The sequence below is a fragment of the Mastacembelus armatus genome, chromosome 8 (genome assembly GCF_900324485.2).
Source record: "Mastacembelus armatus chromosome 8, fMasArm1.2, whole genome shotgun sequence".
Classification (NCBI taxonomy): domain Eukaryota; kingdom Metazoa; phylum Chordata; class Actinopteri; order Synbranchiformes; family Mastacembelidae; genus Mastacembelus; species Mastacembelus armatus.
Window position 1 is genome coordinate 3,167,963 of NC_046640.1, and position 20,053 is coordinate 3,188,015.

Consider the following 20,053-nt stretch of genomic DNA (forward strand, 5'->3'; position numbering starts at 1 on the left):
GGTCAGGAATCCTTTTGCATGAATTATTGCAGCAATGCAGCGGCGCATGGAGGTGATCAGTCTGTGGCACTGCTGAGGTGTTATAGAAGCCCATGTTGCTCTGAGCCTTCAGCTCTTCTGCGTTGTTGGGTCTGATGTCTCGCATCTTCCTCTTCACAATACCCCACAGACTCTCTATGGAGTTTAGGTCAGGCAAGTTTGCCACCAGTCAAGCACAGGGATATCATGGCCCTTAAACTAGGTAAATGAATGGAAAATGAAATCAGCATCTCCATCTATCATGCTTAACAGCTCCAAAGCTGGTCAGCATGAAGTGTTCTAAAACTTCCTGCTAGAGAGCTGCGCTGACCTTGGACCTGATAAAACACAGTGGACCAACACCAGCAGATGACATGGCTTCCCAAACCAGCACTATGGAAACTTTATACTGGACCTCAAGCAATTTGGCCTCTGTGCCTTTCCTCCAGACTCTGGGACCTTGAAATTCAAGTGAAATGCAAAGTTTACTTTCATCTGAAAAGAGGACTTTGGACTGCTGAGCAACAGTCCAGTCCTTTTTGTCCTTAGTCCAGGTAAGATGCCTCTGGTTCAAGAGTGGCTTGACACAAGGAATGAGACAGTTGTAGCCCATGTCCTGGATACGTCTGTGCGTGGTGGCTCTTGAAGCACTAACTCCAGCTGCAGTCCACTCCTTGTGAATCTTCCACAAATTGTTGAATGGGCTTCGTTTCACAATCCTCTCAAGGCTGCAGTTATCCTTGTTGCTTGTGCACCTTTTTCTACCACATTTTTCCTTCCAGTCAACTTTCCATTAATGTGTTTGTATACAGCACTCTGAACAGCCAGCTTCTTTAGCAATGACCTTATGTGTCTTATCCTCCTTGTGGAGGGTGTCAATGATCATCTTCTGGACAACTGTCAAGTCAGCAGTCTTCCCCATGATCGTGTGGCCTACTGATCCACACAGAGACCATTTAAAGGCCCAGGAAACCTTTGTAGGTGTTTTGAGTTAATAAGCTGATTAGAGTGTGACACTGTGTCTCCAATATTGAACTTTTTCACAATATTCAAATTTTTTGAGATACTGAATTCAGGTTTTCATTAGCTTTGAAACATAGTTGTATAATGTACATGTGTTTGCCATGTTCTTATTTTAAAAGAAAATAAAGAATATTTAAACAAAAATCAACCTTATATTTTTACGTCCTTTAACAAGCACCTTGGCTTGAAATAGTGCTTTGATTTATATTGTGATATATATCACTATTGACTGATATGAAAAAAATTATTGTGATTTTTTTCATATTGTCCAGCCCTAAAGTGGATTTAAGACCTGTGGGAAACACTTCCTTCGTATTGTCTTTTACTGAATAGCCAACTTGTAGCTGCTGGTATCCCACTTGCGAGGGTAAATGTGAAATTCATGTGCACAGAAAGAAGAGCTGCGCCTATGTCTACATACATTTCCAACTTATGAAGAAACGTGTACAATATTAACAGTGGAAAATGCTAAATACAAGTATAGATATGTATACAGCATATAAGTAATATACATATGTACATAAATATCTCTGAATATTACACAGATAAAAAACGTATATATATATATATATATATATATATAAAATTTGCTTGAAAAGGGAGTGGGAAGAAGTGCATTAGGTCAATCTCAATAGTCACAAGACTATAATAATCCTCATTGATTAACATTCTAATATGTCATGGTATTTAAAATAATGTTCTATTATATTGTTATATCTGTCAGGTTTGGTGTGTAGCAGGACCCAAATGCACACAACGGAGGTAAGAGCATCAATCATGGCCAATGTGGAGTAGAGGCAGGCAGAGGCATCCAAAAACAGGTAAGACAGTTTTTGGATGCATACAAACACGTGCTGCAGATCAATACACGGAAAACACTATACGGAACACTAAGAAATACACTGGTTAGCTGCACTCAACGGTAACAGACAAAAGAACATGAGGAGTATATGTACAGACAAGGGATAAGATAACAAGACCCAGGTGGAAACAATTAGGTAAGACACACGTGTGGAACAAGGGCACAGGAAACAGAGAAAAAGAAACCAACTACAAAATAATACAGGATCTAACAGAGAAACACTAACACAATAAAGCACTACACAGCAGTAGATGAGTCCAAGACCAGGATCACGCATCACAACAGTACCCCCCCCCCCATAAAGGCCGGCTTCCAGATGGCCAAAAGAAAAAAAGTGTCCAAAACATGAGAGTGCGGGTGGGCAGGGCAGGACAAAGTCTCTGGAGGTCTGTCCTGATGATAATTCAGGAGCTGGGGCGACTCAGGAGTACAGCTCCAGAGGCGAGGAACCCAAGGTAATTTGGGTGGACGACCTCTCTGGCGGACAGGGAACCAGGAGCCTTCCATGGAACGTTCCCTGGGGTGACTAGGAGTCCAGGGCTGCTCAGGAGGCTGACCTCTCAGGTGAACAGAATCGTGGCAAATCTCAGGAGAATGACCACTTAGGCAATCCGGAACATGGGGCAGCACCGGAGAACAACCCTTCAGATGCACAAGGAGCTGGGGCTGTTTTGGATTATGGCCCCACTGGAGAGCAGAAGTCTGAGGCCGTTCCGGAGGACGGCTCCTCAAGCAAGCAGAGATCCAAATCCAGATGTGGTGGCGTCGGCAGCTCCGGCAGACCCACTGGGACGAAACTCAGGAACAGGTGGTGCAGTGTCCTCAGCAGGATCGGCCGACCCACTAGGACCAGGATCAGGAACCAAAGATACCATGGTGTGGGCAGGACCAGCCAACCCATTGAGAAAACCTGGACCCGGGTATGTAGTGGCATCAGCAGGACCAGCTGACCCACTGGGGAGTGCTGGAACATAGATGGCAGTGGTGTCAGCAGGACCAGCCAACCCACTGGGACTACTCACGACAGGAACTGCAGTGGTGTCAGCAGGATCAAGCGGAGCATTGGTGTCGGCAGACCCAACTGACCCACTGGAAGGAAACAATGGAACTGGGGTAGTGGTGTTGACCTGCCCGGCCGACACACCAGGGTGAAGCTCCGGTCTTGAGGAAGCTTGTCGACAGTACCAGCCATACCACTGGTATAAAGTTCAAAGTCCGGAGTAATAGTGGCATCGGGAGATCCAGCTGACCCACTGGAGCGAAGTCCAGGCTCTGGAGAAGCGTTGGTGTTGGCAGCACCTGGAGGAGGAATCCCTGGGAGAAAGCCACCTTACAGTACTCTGGGACCCAGGGAGCAGAGGTGGAGATGCCCTCATTGTCCAGGGAACAGGAACACAGCCCAAGCGGTGACTATCTCGACGGTGAGCTGAGGTCCGGGAAGCAGCAGCACAACCTCAGCGGTGACGTCCTCATTGAAGCACTAAGGTTCTGGAAACAGGAACATAGCCTCAATGGTGATGTCCTTATAAGCCCACTGAGATTTGAGGAAACTGGAGCAAAGCCTCAGCAGTGATGCCTTGGTCGACACGCTGAAGTTCGGGAACCTGAAATGAAACCTGAGCGGTGATGGCCGAGCCGGCACACTGAGGTCTGGGGACTTGGGACTCAGGCGGGGCTGGGGCAGGCCACAAACACAGAGAGATAGAAGAACAAGAGACAAAGATGGCCTCTTATGGCGATGTCATCGCCTGCGTCAAGGCTGAGGGACTGGAGACTCAGGCTGAGGATTTGGAGGTTCGTGCTGAGGTACTGGTGATTCCGGTAGGCTGGCTGGAGACTCTGACAGACAGGCTGGAGTCTCTGGCGTGGACACTGGAATCTCTGGCACGGACACTGGAATGCCGGCTGAAGCACATGAGACGCGGGATGGAACACGGGAGACGCCGACTGAGTCACTGGAAATGCTGGCTAGGACACAGGAGATGCCGGCTGGAGCGCAGGAGGCACAGGCCAGGAAACCGGTGATGCCGATATCAATATAATATCAATAATAGGAAACAGGAAATGCCGACCACCTAGATGGAGACCCCGACTGGAACACTGGAGACACCGCTGGGACGCAGTAGATGCCGGCTGGAACAGTTGGAAGACGAGGAAGCTGGCTTAATCTGGGCTGCGAGTTTGGCAATCACAATGGGAATCCGGTGGCCTCACACTGCATAAAGATAGAACGCATATTGGAGACGAAGGAGGTCATTCGTGCTGCTGTCTTTATTGAAACAGTGTGGAGGAGGGAAGAATACTCGATCCAATGCAACACAGAAGCTGATTATCTCCTGATAATCATGGGAATCCTCAATCATGGTTACAAGTTCGCTAAGGAGACCCAAGGTGAGTCTTTCCTCCGGCGTCCTTGTGACTCTGTCTGCTGGGTTCATGTTGGCCTGTTTATACTGTCAGGTTTGGTGTGTAGCAGGACCCAAATGCGCACAGCGGAATTAAGGTAGAAATAAGCAGAGCATCAATCATGGGCAATGTGGAGTAGAGGCAGGCAGAGGCATCCAAAAACAGGTAAGACAGTTGGCAGGTCAAACACGTGCTGCAGATCAATACACGGAAAACACTGAACGGAACACTAGGAAATACGCTGGTTAGCTGCACACAACGGTAACAGACAAACTGGCAACTAGACAAAGGAACACAAGGAGTACATATACAGAAAAGGGATGAGATAACAAGACCCAGGTGGAAACAATTAGGTAAGACACGTGTGGAACGAGGGCACAGGAAACAGGGAAAAAGAAACCAATTAAAAATAATACAGGAACTAATGTAGAAACACTAACACAATAAAACACTCTTTACAAGGCAGTAGGTGCATCCAAGACCGCGATAATGACAATATCCTAATATAAAAATAATAATAATGACAACTATTATAATAATTGTTATTATTGTCCTCATCATTATATAATTATTATCATTATTAAAACCATCATCACTAATGTTATGGGATGGATTTTTGTTGCCTGTCTGTCCTCACCTAAGCGGCGTTTCGTTTTTGTGTGTTTGCCTGAGCCTGGTCGATCCAGGCATAATATAGAGTTGCTGTCTCCTACACTTGGGTCCTACACCTCTCCTTCACCATTGCACCACCTACATCATAATAACTAATCATTATAATTTTTATATTATTAATTTAAAATAATATCAATAATAGGAAACAATTATGTCACTGCTAAAATTACTATAACAATAACAGTCACCACCAATGCTATGATTCAAATAATTTGATGATTTTACTATCATTTTAATATAATACAGTATGGAAAAGGCTGTATTGAACACATTTTTCCAGAAGAAGCATAAGGTGACATAAGAGTGGAGGCAGGAGCACACAAGCTGATTACATCTTGTGCAGACGTTCCAACCTGAAAAAGATCAGTGACTGAAAAGTAGTGGTTGGGGAGTGTAGCCAGACAGCATAGGATGGTGGTGTGTAGGATGACTCTGGTGGTGAGGAAGATGAAGAGGACAAGGGCAGAGCAGAGGACCAAGTGGTGGAAGTTGAAAAAGGAAGAGTGTTTTCAGGGAGGATCTGAACCAGGCTCTGGGAGGTCAGGAGGTTCTTCCAGATGAATGGACAGGTACAGCTAAAGTGATCAGGGAGACAGGTAGGAGGGTACTTGGTGTGTCATCTGGAAAGAGGAAAGCAGATAAGGAGACTTGGTGGTGGAATGAGGAAGTTCAGGAGTGTGTTAAGAGGAAAAGGTTAGCTAAGAAGAAGTGGGACACTGAGAGGACAGAAGAGAAGCGACAAGAGTAAAGGGAGATGCAGCGTAAAGTGAAGGTAGAGGTGGCAAATGCCAAACAAAGGGTGTATGAGGATTTGTATGATAGGTTGGACACTAAGGAGGGAGAAGTGGATTTGTACAGGTTGGCGAGGCAGAGAGACAGAGATAGGAAGGATGTGCAGCAGGTTAGGGTGATTAACCCTCTGGGGTCTGAGGGGGTTTTGGGGACCTGGACAAATTTTGACATGTCCAGACATTTGTGCTTTTTTCAGTGTCTTTTAAACATTTTAATGTCTAAAGTCTGATAACACTGTAATCAGCACAAAATTGGCTACAATAATATGTGAGCGGCAAGTTTATACATGATTGTGTTTTTGAGAAAAAAGTGTTTATGCATGGTTAGTGAAAAACTATTTTAGTTTTGCACTAACCATGCATAAACACTTTTTTACTCACTGAAATAAGACCATAAAACACAAACTGAACATTGGTTCACAAGACTTTGGAGACCTGCATGTTGTAGGCTAAAGTGTTTACTTCAGAGTGCTGTGAATGTCATCTTGTTCACACATTCACAGTAAACAATACACTGATTTAAATTTTCTAAGACACTTTTTGTCCAGAAAGGCCATATGCAAGAGGGTGTGTCTGAGGATGAATAGTCATGTGATTTACCTGAGAACACAAAAGACGCACTGAACGACCAGACAAAGGCGCGCATAATGAGCCTTTCAGTCAATGTAGATGGGACGGATTAGTGCAGCACAATACAAAACAATGAGGAGCCAAACGATCCTCATTTGAGTTAAAATCAGTGTTTTTACTCTGAGGACAAGCTAAACTATTTGTTTCTGTGTGGAATACAAGAATGGCGTAATGCGCCATCATCCAAACGCGCAGAAAAAGTGAGTATATTCTATGATGAAGTTTGATATTTTGTGTCATTTCTCAGGGGTGTGCACATATTTACCTGGTTCATCTGAGATTATTTACATGTGAACAGTGGACAGTGTACAAGGCGGGACCGCATTACCTGTAATGAGGTGAGACAGGAAAAAACGGACTTCTCCTTACGTTCATACGGATTAAATAAAAAGTGATGACTTGTTTTTGACTTGAATTGTTTCACTTAAAAGAAAACATTTCAAGCTTTCTAGCCATATAATTCTTATTTTTATGAGGCAAGTATTCGCTGAGATTGTGGTTGTTTTATTTACGCGTCTGTGAAGAGAAATGGCAGAGACAGAAAAGTCCAAGAGCGCACCCTGTCGGCTTTCTTTATTTAAAAAAAGCACAACGTTTTGTTGTTATTATGATGGTATACCACTAAAAGTAGACCCTTTACAGATTTGAATGATATACTTCTTTTATCTGTACGATCAGAATTGACGGAGTAATTTAAGTTTGTTTCGGCCTTATCAGGAAAAGATGCGTCAAAACGCGCCGGCGCGTGTGTCGACCCCAGAGGGTTAAGGACAGGGATGGAAATGTGTTGACAGGTGCCACAAGTGTGATGGAAAGATGGAAGGAATACTTTGAAGAGTTGATGAATGAGGAAAATGTTAGAGAGCACAGAGTAGAAGAGGTGAGTGTTGTGGAGCAGGAAGTAGCAAAGATCAGTAGGGATGAAGTGAGGAAGACGCTGAAGAGGATGAAGAGTGGAAAGGCAGTTGGAGCTGCATTGTGTTTGTAGATTTGGAAAAAGCGTATGACAGGGCGCCGAAAGAGGAGCTGTGGTTTGTATGAGGAAGTATGGAGTGGCAGAGAAGTATGTTTGAGTGGTGCAGGACATGTATGAGAGCTGTAAGACAGTGGTGAGGTGTGCTGTAGGGGTGACAGAGGAGTTCAAGGTGGAGGTGGGACTGCACCAAGGATCGGCTTTGAGCCCCTTCTTGTTTGCTGTGGTGATGGACAGGCTGACAGATGAGGTTAGACAGGAATCTCCGTGGACCATGATGTTTGCAGATGACATTGTCATCTGTAGTGAGAGCAGGGAGCAGGTGGAGGAAAATCTAGAGAGGTGGAGGTTTGCTCTGGAAAGGAGAGGAATGAAGGTTAGCTGCAGTAAAGCAGAGTACATGTGTGTAAATGAGAGGGACTCAAGTAGAACGGTGAGGTTACAGGGAGTAGAGGTGAAGAAGGTGGAGGAGTAGAAGTACCTAGGGTCAACAGTCCAGAGCAATGGAGAGTGTGAAAAAAAGTGAAGAGACGTGTGCAAGCAGGTTGGAACAGGTGGAGGAAAGTGTCAGGTGTGATGTGTGACAAAAGAGTGTCAGCAAGAATGAAAGGAAAGGTGGACAAGACGGTGGTGAGACCAGCAATGTTGTCTGGTTTAGAGACAGTGGCACTGAGAAAAAGACAGGAGGCAGAGCTGGAGGTAGCAGAGCTGAAGATGTTGAGGTTCTCTCAGGGAGTGACGAGGATGGATAGGATCAGGAATGAGGACATCAGAGGGACAGCTCATGTTAGATGTTTTGGAGAAAAAGCCAGGGAAGCCAGATTGAGATGGTTTGGACATGTTCAGAGGAGGGACAGTGAATACATTGGTAAAAGGATGCTGAGGTAAGAGCTGCCAGGAAGGAGGCCTAGAGGAAGACCAAAGAGGAGGTTCTTGGATGTAGTGAAGGAGGATATGAGGATAGTTGGTGTGGGTGAGGAGGATACAGAGGATAGGGTTAAATGGAGGCAGATGATTCGCGGTGGCGATACCTGAAGGGAGCAGCCGAAAGGAAAAGAAGAATAAATATTAGGCATTTATTGTTAAAAAATAGCAACATTTATTACTTTGGAGGTATTACACGTCAATATTGTCATATTCAGAGGGGCAAAAGGAAAGTGCAAAAACAACCCATTACTTGAGCAAACATGCCAGAACTGTAAATTGAAAATACAAAACTTTAACAGATCTAAATAATGTAAATAAAAAGTTATTAAAAAAAAAACAAGGAAATAGTCTAAAAATAGTAGTCACTGTAAACACCTACAACATGTTTTCTTAATCTTGTAGGGCAAAAGCTGCCTTGTGTATCAGCAAACCCCGACTGTATGTGCAGAACCACATAGGCAGAAATGCCCACTGGAATCCTTGGTGAATCCCCAGGACCAGCTTACAAGTCTTCTTGTAGGCCTGTAACATCATTCAGAAGTTCAATTCAATTCAATTCAATTCAATTCAATTTTATTTGTATAGCGCCAAATCACAATACAAATCATCTCAAGGCACTTTACAAAAACTAAAACTAAAAACCCAACAATTCCCTTATGAGCAAGCACTTGGCGACAGTGGAGAGGAAAAAACTCCCTTTAACGGAAGAAAAAAAAAACCTCCAGCAGAACCGGGCTCAGTTTGGGCGGCCATCTGCCTCGACCGGTTGGGGTGAGTGGATAGAGCAGAGAGAAAAGAACAGCAACAATAAACAACAAATAGACACTGCAAGTTGGTGGGGCCAGTAACTGCACATAAGCGATAAACAGCTCCAGGACCAGGGACACCTGCAGAAGGTACAGAGAGAGAGAGAGAGAGAGAGAGAGGGAGGGAGAGAGCACAAACTAGGGTAGAGAGAGAGCATAAGGTTAGTAACATTCAATGGTGGAATATACATGAGGTGGAAGAGAAGAGGGGGGTTAGGGTAAGGGAGCTCAGTGCACCGATGGTCCTCGGGCAGTCTAGGCCTATAGCAGCATAACTAACTAAGGGATGGTTCAGGGTTGCCTGAAGCCAGCCCTAACTATATGCTTTGTCAAAGAGGAAGGTTTTAAGTCTAGCCTTAAAAGTACAGAGAGTGTCTGCCTCCTGAACCCAGTCTGAGAGCTGGTTCCACAGGAGAGGAGCTTGATAACTAAAGGCTCTGCCTCCCATTCTGCTTTTGAGAACTCTGGGAACCACAAGTAGGCCTGCACTCTGAGAGCGAAGTGGTCTATTGGGATAATATGGTACTATGAAGTCACACAGATCCACTATTAGATATTTTATCAAGTGCCATGTCAGAATTAGTTGTTATGAAGAACATTGTATAAAATCTTGTGTATTTGTTTTTTCCCATTTTGGTGTAAATAAAAAATGTTACACTCTGAAAACATTTTGAATGTTTATACTATTTAAATTAACCAATTGCCGATTACTCTAATTATGTAGTTATGCAGTTAAGATACAGTATATTATTTTATGTATTTGTTTGTGAAGCAGCCCATCTTATTCATTCAGCTTTGTTAGATATAGCTAACTAAATTTCTAAAACATTATTTTTAATCATGCAGTTTCCAAAGTATTGGTAATAACAGCCTGTCAGACTTATTGATTTAATCCTCTTAGACACAGGGAGTCATAATCACTGATACATGCTACATGATTTTGAATGTCTTCTGTGACACATTCAAACACATGTTCCAGCCCCAGGTGCTCACCATGATGGTAGGTCTGGAAGATGTTCAGCTGTCTTGTGACCTGGTTAGGAAAAGGTAATGGCATTATTACCCAGACAATTACATTTGTGACTAGTAGCCAAACACACTTGTGGTCTACCTGTGTAGTAACAGTTCAACAGTGTCTGTCTTGGCACACAGGAAGAAATGCTATGATACGGCATAAACCATAATTAACATGCTCTGACTTTAACGTCAGCGCATAAAACGTGCTACTGACAATCAAAGTACACAGTGTCAAGTTATGTTACGCACTTGTGCATTATGAACAGTCCATTGTTATTTAGCGAGCTACAACTTAGACAAAGCAGCGCGTTTTTAAACTAAAAACAAAGCTAATGTAGCTACTTACATTAACTAGCACTTGTCCTCCAGTTTCAGTGTATCTCTTCACAACTAACAGATTAATAAATACATTAAAACATGTAACTAGCAATAGCAAACTGGTAAATCATCCATCTTCTGTGAATACTGTCGCTATCTTTGACCAAAAACCGCTACTACGTTACGTTGTTTATTCAATCTGCTCATAAAGACGAAAGACAAACAAGCGGTTACCATCTAATAATGCCCTAGTCCACGCTTTAAGTTAAATACACAGTAGTGAAATAATGTCAGACAGTGAAACAAAAATGTTAACTAACCTTTCCGACATGTCTTGTTGCACTCAGGACTTCTCATCTCCTGCTGTAGCAGCAGCCATTATGTGTCGATCATTCTGCTCTCTTGATAGTTGTCCTCGCGTATCAAGTAGATTTCCTTTGACTTTGCGATCGATTGACATTCGTGGTGGTTTTGATGGTTTGGGGGTGGCTCATGGACGCTTCTGCCAGTAAATGGTTGCTTTTGCGACTGACTGGACATTAAATGATTGATTGACAACTTCTCCTGAAGACCAAGATGGCAGAGCAGGACAAACGACGGGCAACAGGCTGAATACGCTCTGTGCTTTACGCTCTGTGCACGATAATGTTATCACCACCTCAGATGTAGATTAGCTAATGACCTGACATTTTAGCTGACCTGGATAAGCAGTTGTCGACGTCTGTACCAGACAAATTATATGTACACAATGCTGAAAATATAAAAATTGCATAGTGATTCATTTATTGACACTGAGCTGTTCAGAGTGAGCTTAAATCAGAAATGGTGTGTTAATAAAACAGAAATGCATCTTGATAGGGGAACAGACGTCACCTTTGTAGTTAGCTGTAATGTTACCCCATTACTGAACTACAGTGGGTACGGAAAATATTCAGACATCCCTTTAAATTTTTCACTCTTTGTGTCATTGCAGCCATTTGCCAAAATCAAAAAAGTTCATTTTATTTCTCATTAATGTACACTCAGCACCCCATCTTGACAGAAAAAAACAGAAATGTAGACATTTTTGCAAATTTATTAAAAAAGAAAAACTGAAATATCACATGGTCATAAGTATTCAGACCCTTTGCAGTGACACTCATATTTAACTCACATGCTGTCCATTTCTTCTGATCCTCCTTGAGATGGTTCTGCTCCTTCATTGGAGTCCTGCTGTGTTTAATTAAACTGATTGGACTTGATTAGGAAAGGCACACACCTGTCTATATAAGACCTTACAGCTCACAGTGCATGTCAGAGCAAATGAGAATCATGAGGTCGAAGGAACTGCCCAAGGAGCTCAGAGACAGAATTGTGTTGTGTGTACGACCAGAACTCTTCCTAGACCTGGCCGTCCAGCCAAACTGAGCAATCGTGGGAGAAGAGCCTTGGTGAGAGAGGTAAAGAAGAACCCAAAGATCACTGTGGCTGAGCTCCAGAGATGCATAGGGAGATGGGAGAAAGTTCCACAAAGTCAACTATCACTGCAGCCCTCCACCAGTCGGGGCTTTATGGCAGAGTGGCCCGACGGAAGCCTCTCCTCAGTGCAAGACACATGAAAGCCCGCATAGAGTTTGCCAAAAAAACACATGAAGGACTCCCAGACTATGAGAAATAAGATTCTCTGGTCTGATGAGACCAAGATTGAACTTTATGGCGTTAATTCTAAGCGGTATGTGTGGAGAAAACCAGGCACTGCTCATCCCCTGTCCAATTCAATCCCTACAGTGAAACATGGTGGTGGGAGCATCATGTTGTGGGGGTGTTTTTCAGCTGCAGGGACAGGATGACTGGTTGCAATTGAAGGAAAGATGAATGTGGCCAAGTACAGAGATATCCTGGAAGAAAACCTCTTCCAGAGTGCTCAGGACCTCAGACTGGGCTGAAGGTTCACCTTTCAGCAGGACAATGACCCTAAGCACACAGCTAAAATAACAAAGGAGTGGCTTCAGAACAACTCTGTGACCGTTCTTGACTGGCCCAGCCAGAGCCCTGACCTAAACCCAATTGAGCATCTCTGGAGAGACCTGAAAATGGCTGTCCACCAACGTTGACCATCCAACCTGACAGAACTGGAGAGGATCTACAAGGAAGAATGGCAGAGGATCCCCAAATCCAGGTGTGAAAAACTTGTTGCATCATTCCCAAGAAGACTCATGGCTGTACTAGCTCAAAAGGGTTGCTCTACTCAATACTGAGCACAGGGTCTGAATACTTATGACCATGTGATATTTCAGTTTTTCTTTTTTAATAAATTTGCAAAAATGTCTACATTTCTGTTTTTTTCTGTCAAGATGGGGTGCTGAGTGTACATTAATGAGAAATAAAATGAACTTTTTTGATTTTGGCAAATGGCTGCAATGACACAGAGAGTGAAAAATTTAAAGGGGTCTGAATACTTTCCGTACCCACTGTATATCTTATGTTTGCTTTCCTTCGGACACTAACAGTGAAAATGACTTAGCTGAAATCATATTTATTCCCAGTACTTAGACATGTACACCGATGAGGTAGCTGAAATTATATAACCTCTAGCCCGTCCTTACAATTGAAACCAACCTCACTCCATCCGTCGATGCAGCGGTCTGTCCCAACAGAGCAGCAGGATGAGGGCAGCGTTCCATTTAGCACGTCATACCAGTCTGTTTTGTTAGTGACACCACAGCATTTGAACTGGGAGAAGAGGTTAAGAGAGTAGATTAAAACCACTCAACATAACTCACCAATACAATCCAGACATCAGTACTGCAAAGAAGTTTCTTAGGGATACATCACTTTTTCGTAATACTAGTATATTCACTGCTGCTGAGTGTCCAATCAATCCAGCACGTAGATTCTGTGGGTGTGCTGTACATGTAGCTTGGTAGGGGGTGAAGTAACCCCCCAGTGAACAGGAGGTAGGGGTAGATAACTGCACCTTATTTCAGCAGTGTTTGAAGCATAGCCTACTAATCTTTTGGTGAATGACTATGACAAATGCTCACCATTCTTTGGACATTATCCCATGATGTTTTCAGTCCAGGCTCTGATTTATAAATCTTCAAACCTTCCTTTAACTGACCTTGGGCTTTGGTATCCATCTAGCAGAAAGCAGAAAAATAGAAATACACAGTTATTCATTATCTATACATCTTACCCCATAAGCTTTTAAAGGGTCACATGGGATTGGTGCCTATCTAAACTGTAACCTGGACCATTCATCTCAACAGGTTGAAGTCCAGCTCCCAAGATGACCAGGCTGTCAATATCCTTACCAGGCCTTTGGCATTTTAGAACTACGTCTGCTGCTTGTAGCATTTTGGAACATAACACATTCCGGAAGAAAAAATTTGATCTAAGCATTGATATTTGTTGCTTCCACACTGTCTGAAGGTAAGACAAAGTAAGCTAAAGCTGAAGACAATAAATAGACCCTGTTGTGATGGACATTACTGCCTATGTGGACTTGGTTATTGTATTTGCAGATATATCATCCTATTTCAATAAACATAACACATTTTCCCCTGCTGCATGATTCAACTTCTACTGAGCTTTAGCTGGTTGACAACTATTTCATCATCCTGCAAGATAGTCTCAATCAATCTGGGAATTAATTTTTCCCTCAGTGATGGCATCTGTGCAGGCCAAGAGGCAGCAAAGCAGCCAACCTACACTGTGAATGTTTGAATAAGTCAAGTCAATAAGACAAGAATAAGTTATGTCTATTTTTAGTTAATTTAGAGAGTGCTCATTCAAACCTGTAATTGACAAAAACTCTCTAACCATATTTTAAGGCAAATTCATCTGAAATTGCTATATGATAAGCTCACCTTGTCATGGAAGACATGAATAACCAACACGAGTGTCACCTCTGTCAGGACCAAGAGTAAAAGGATCACAAAGAACTGCAGAGAAGAGTAATTGGACATTGACGTTAGAGCATAAACAAGATCAGGGTTTATGTAGATTATTCCCACTGAGATGTAATTGTATTCAGATTAGAGTATGTGAACATGAGCTGTGGTAGTTTGTGTCTAAGATAGTTTGTTGCATGTTACTCTTCTCAATTGCCACTATGTCTGTACAGTTGATCATCTTATAATAAAATACCCCAAAAATATTTAGTAATATTCATGTAGACCTCTCACCATGAACAACAGGCAGCGCTGCTCCTTAAGGGCTCCAAGACAGCCCAGGAAACCAGTCACCATGGTAATGCCACCGGCGACTAGTAGCAGATTGGCAGCAGAGAGGGAGGGAAATGACAGGGGGAGAGAGGAAAACTCTGCCTGCGTGAAGGACAGCCATACTCCAACACCAAATAAGCCACATCCTCCAAGCTTTTCATGAAATGCAATGTCAAACCAGTGTCAAAATACAATATTAGACAAAATATATTGTCCTTAAAAGTGTGTGTTTAGCATGCCAGAGTATAGGTAAACCAATGCAACATAAGGACTTGGCATGTCTATTGCATTGTTATGAAACTGTATAATTTTTAAAAATATATATGTTTATTATTCTGAAATATTATTTCATTATGCTTCTTTTCAACAAGCACTTTTTTCATGGTCATATTATAAAATTGTCTATAATTATTTGTGTATTTATTCAAATCCTAATGCCTTGTTTATTCATTTTATTTTGAACACTTTGGGGCTCCATAAAAGAAAGTCTAAATTGAATTGTTTTTGTAGCTGAATAAACTGATAAGATGTCTTCTAGTGCAAATACTAACCCAGAAGATGAGGTTAAAAACAAACATCAAATACTTGACACAACACATACACCTCCGAGACACTGACATCCTGCAAGAGAAACAGGGAAACACAAGGGCAAAGAGACTGTTTAAATGCTTCATGTCACTAAGTAACTTGATTTAGTCTTATTTTTTTTATCCACTGTACTTCCAAGTGGATTACTGCTTAAATGACAGACTGGGCATATGAGTGTACAGTATTTTTTGTTGTTTGGGTTTCTGTGGTGAGAGGACTGGTGTGTGTGAGGAAAGAGCAAATCAAAAGAAGATGAAGTCTGATCAAGAAAAAGTTTTACTTGTACAGCCCAAAATGACAAATTACTCTTCCTTCACAGTAACAGCATACAACACTTTGTAGGTGGTGGATTTTGTGCCCTACTTCCACTAGAATCAGTGGTTACAGCCACTATGGCTAGCAGAAATGTTTACAGTGACTTTTTTTCCAGAGATGATTGTGAGAGAGATATTGTGATTTGGTGATACACAAATAAACTGAATAAAATCTGAATTATATGCATATATTTTTAATGACTTTCAATGTCTTGATTAATTACACATCATGCTAAAGTTTATCTTATTGCTATCTGTGTGTTTGTGTATACGTGAGCATGTTCACAGTGGATGTCTGACTGAGTGTTCATCACACCGACTACTGACCCACACAGGAAGTCAAGCTGCTGACAGGAAGGAAGCACCCTCCCCTTCTCAGTAATCCTAATTATACTGCTGGAGGCATTTCCCATGACTAGAGCAAACCTGTGATTACCAGGAGAGCTCAGAGAACACATTTTACCAACATAACAGTTCTGAGGGAACCATGCTTCAAGGTATAGCAAAGAGGTGTTCTGGTTAACTGTTAGTGACAATGGAAATTATATTTTTGTGTCACAACACCAAAGTTTTCCAGATTGGCAGAACAAGTGTGAAAACTGTAATCACTTAAGCAGAAACATATTTGGTCCATCACTGGTTTGTTTATAGAAACAGTTTATTGACATTTTTGAATGGGTGACTTACAGGTAAACGCCCGACTGCTCCTTGAGTTACACTAGAATTTAACTGCTTCTATCCTGTTTTTACTGTCTTTATGAGTGATGCTAGCCTGTCCATAATTTAATAATTTTTGTAATGAATATTGTTTTTACATTTCAGATGTTTCCTCATTGCTTTATATGTGAATTGAAAATAGACATAAGAATATTTGGAATGAACAATTCCTTCAAACTAAAGGTCAAAATGAATTATCTGCCATATGCATTGAGAAAACTATCTCGACCAAACAACGTGTTCTCATTTTTCTTGTAAAAAGACTTAACTAGTGACTTCCTGTTTGCAGTGCAGCTGTTATAAAGAAAACTGTTTTTTATAGGTAGAACTTAGAAACGCACTAGAAATATCCTGGTGATGAGGTGCGGTGTTTTTCAAGGTTTATAAAGAACCATGCTAGAACAAAATGGGAAGTTGCAGCAGAACTGAGTTTCTAGAAACAAAAGCTGCTGTGATAACAAATGATGGGAACATTTTAGTAAGATGTAGTACTAAACTCTAGAAGTCAACCTGCTGTGTACATGTTTAACAAGGAATATCAATAACCTACACAAAAAGATAGATTATAATATATAACTAATTAACTGAAAAGAGATTACATGATGCCAAAGTTGGACAAGCATTGTGTGACAAATTTCAGTCTTTCTGTTTAACAAAAACCTAGCTTAGCTTATATAACTAAATACCAACACTGTGATTATTTTCATGAAATCTGTATAATTTAAAACATGCTGACTTTTAACCATGGTACTTCATTAAAGTGGAGTTTATGGTGTGTATCAGTGTAGTTACAAATGCAATTCAATTTGATTTTTACCTGAAGATTAGTTTCAATTCTCCCAAATCAGTCACTCAGGCTTCTTCACCTGATTTGAACTTTTCCTTTTCAGAACTCCTTTGGATTGCTCGAAGCCAGGATTTTCTTTCTTGTTCCGTTATGTTGTTCTGCACTGTTAGATGGTATTTGCCCAAAACTCGTCTTCTTCCCTGATTCTGAGCTTTATCCTGCGTAATTTTCCATCTGGAAGGTCTTACCCTTTGTGTTGTTCTCTTTTGTTAACTCTCTCTCTCTTTCTATCTAGCTCTCCCCTGCTGGAATTATTTCCAGATGTGTGTTGTTGCCCGCCCCTCTTTGTGTTCCTCCCCTTTCCATTTTCTTCCTGTTAGTCCATCGTTCTTCTAGCCTGTAAACCTTCTAGCCTGTCTTACTTATTCCACTTTTTTCTTCTTGGACCCAGAAATTTTATGCCCTTTTCCTGTGTCTTTTGCAATGTTTTCCTAAATAGCTGTACACGCACATAGTCACAGAGCTGCATGCACAAGCACACACTCTTCCTTTCCTGATCAAGGGATGGCTTTACTTTTCCAAAGCACATTGTTGTGCTTTAGAATTTTAAATGTTTCAAGGTGGCCACTACTTTGTATTCATTTCATTGCAACATGAACAAATTTCAGGGATTAAAACTTTCATACTGAATATTGTATCTGCTTTCATTGGCTAGCATTGCACAAATAAGGAAAGGTTTAAGAAAAATCGGCAGAAAAGTAATGTGCAACAGTAGAATCAGTCTGAAAAACTAAAAGAACATACCTTTTTCACACATGCAGCCGCTGAACCCTCCACAGACACTGTGGACCTTCTTCTTCCAGTGTTTGAAATCAAACTCTCAAGTTCACAAAGTCTGATCCAAAGGTTTATTATGCACTTGTAACAGTTACAAATAAGCCTGAGTGATGCCCAGGCATACACTGACTATAGTTCTTTGTTCCCAACCTTACATACCTTACATAGTTTCTTCCTGTTGTGGTCCTTCATTCTAAGCCTATTCCCCCTATTACTTTTTTGGTCCACATATCCCTTGTCATACATTTTGAAGTCCCAACGGAGGTTGGCCTCTTTGGAACCTTTTAATTGCATTCCACAGCCTAAAATCCTTTATAACAATTGTAAATTTCACACTATCACATCAAATACATATTCGTGGAGGCCAACCTAAGACCCTTCTTTCCAGAGACCTGGGTTCCATATTCTTGAAATTTAAGTTAAAGTCAGGTTTTCCCTCATTATCTGTATTAACAGGTGCATGGCCCCTTAATTTGTCCTGTTACATTGACCAAATTGGGAAAAAAATCATCAAATTTCATGGTATATATGGATTTTTCTCTCTGCATTTAAAGCTATAGACAGAAAACAGAAAATTATACTGTTGACTATTAAGCAGTTGATTTTCCTTCCCATTCATGCCTTGAAGAAAAAAATCACAGTTGCAAGGAATAGGATGCAGTATGCTACATCACTGCAAGCATGTTAAAAAAACAAGATGCATCTTATGATTTGTGAATGTAAAAAAAATACTGAACAGAGAAAAAAAGGTTTCAAATCCCTCTATTGCCTTTTTTCATATATGTAAACTATTCTGTTTTTATGCCTCTTAATATTGATCACACCTCTCATAAAGCAGAAACTGAAAGGTCACTGGATTTTGTGGATCATTTATGCAGTGCCTCTGTATCAGCTCATATCCACTTGCATTTGTCATACTCTAAAGTGAAATGTGAAGTGAATGACTATAGCAAAGGCTTGTTTATTTATCATCACATTTATTTCATTATGTTAAATACAGGAATTTCATGTACAGAACAGCAACCAGGAACTAGAGAATTAAGTAGCTATACAATATTTACACATCAAAACAACAGGCTGTGCAGGAATATCCTCAGCAAAGTTGAATAATAGGAAATATCAATCAACAACAAACAGATTAAAATGACTCACATTAAAGTTACATTTATGCTTTTGGACCATTTTATCTCAGACTTTCCTTAAGAAAGTCCTACTTTATTTTTTGCTCCTCATCTTAACAAGCATTAAATCTTCTTTCTCGTTGTCTTTTGAGGAACAAACATAATGCAACTTAGTTTTAAATACATTTCTGCTCAGTCATTTGCTGAGGCAGGTAGAAACAACAGACTATCACATAGTCCTGTAATCCTCTCCTTTGTCACATTCAACCAAAGTTTTACCTCTGTCGCTCTGATAGAAGAAAAAATTGCAGGTATTTTATGCATACCCCTAAAACTTTTTTTTTCAAAAATAATAATCCCTTCTAGGACAATAACTTTTAAAAATGTTTTTGTATAAATGATACAAACCATAGTTATCAATACATACTTATAGAAAGCTTGGGTGTGTGTCAATAGTCTGTTTCTTGGCAGAAATCTTTTCTGTAGTGCTGACCACATTAGTTTTACCCCAGTTTTTATCCATATCTATATCTTCCATCTTTCAATACGTTTCTTGAAACCAAGATATTTTGACATAGATTTAATGATAAAACAGAAGAGTGTGATCTCACTCATAGCAGACATGCAGCTTCTGTAATGTGATTCTTTTGTTTCACAAACTCTGGATGCCTCCATCTACTTAACACTGCAAGTGAATGAGTGAGGTTAAAGGCAGGGTCCTCCATCAGACGTTGGCACTGAGACTAAGCAGATCCATGAAGGAGTTGAAGAGGTTCTCCAGCCAATCCTGGTTAGCCATGCACTGCTGCACCACCTCCTCCTGGCCAGGGTCCTCTGCTGCCTGTCCAATACTGTCCGTCTGTTCAGAAAACATCAGGTCACTTACATACATGGTTACAATGCAACCCTAGCAAAAGCTAAACAAGTTTGATCAACGCAAATCTGTAACAACTGGCTTTAAATGTCTGTAGGTGTGTGAGGTGCACACCTTCAGTTTTAAACTCTCCCCTGAAATTATGTTTTCCATTCTATAATTTATTT

The 20,053-nt window shown here is 41.3% G+C and overlaps 3 protein-coding genes across 4 annotated transcripts in view; 1 reads left to right on the plus strand and 2 right to left on the minus strand.

Annotated features, from left to right (window-relative positions):
• Positions 1-1,828, plus strand: part of bcl2l12 (BCL2 like 12) — a 27,016-nt gene extending 25,188 nt beyond the window's left edge. The window contains exon 10 of the mRNA XM_026324590.2: positions 1,766-1,828. The gene's annotated coding sequence lies outside the window, so the exon portion shown is untranslated. The remainder of the gene's footprint in view (positions 1-1,765) is intronic.
• The window catches only part of tspan4b (tetraspanin 4b), a 21,492-nt gene extending 4,131 nt beyond the window's left edge, over positions 1-17,361 (minus strand). Inside the window, exons 1-6 of one of the 2 annotated variants that reach the window (XM_026324592.2) lie at positions 17,085-17,361; positions 15,200-15,269; positions 14,610-14,801; positions 14,292-14,366; positions 13,467-13,562; positions 13,042-13,155 (exon numbers count right to left, since the gene is read on the minus strand). In XM_026324592.2, coding sequence (XP_026180377.1) covers positions 13,042-13,155; positions 13,467-13,562; positions 14,292-14,366; positions 14,610-14,801; positions 15,200-15,268 — 546 coding nt within the window. In that variant the 5' untranslated portion in view covers position 15,269; positions 17,085-17,361. Of the gene's footprint in view, positions 1-13,028; positions 13,156-13,466; positions 13,563-14,291; positions 14,367-14,609; positions 14,802-15,199; positions 15,270-17,084 lie in introns of both variants that reach the window. The other variant, XM_026324593.1, reaches the window with a different exon arrangement.
• Positions 17,362-19,072: 1,711 nt separating this feature from the next.
• prr12b (proline rich 12b) overlaps positions 19,073-20,053 on the minus strand; it is a 99,646-nt gene continuing 98,665 nt past the window's right edge. Inside the window, exon 16 of the mRNA XM_026326087.1 lies at positions 19,073-19,871. Within this exon, the coding sequence (XP_026181872.1) occupies positions 19,737-19,871 (135 nt within the window). The 3' untranslated portion in view covers positions 19,073-19,736. The remainder of the gene's footprint in view (positions 19,872-20,053) is intronic.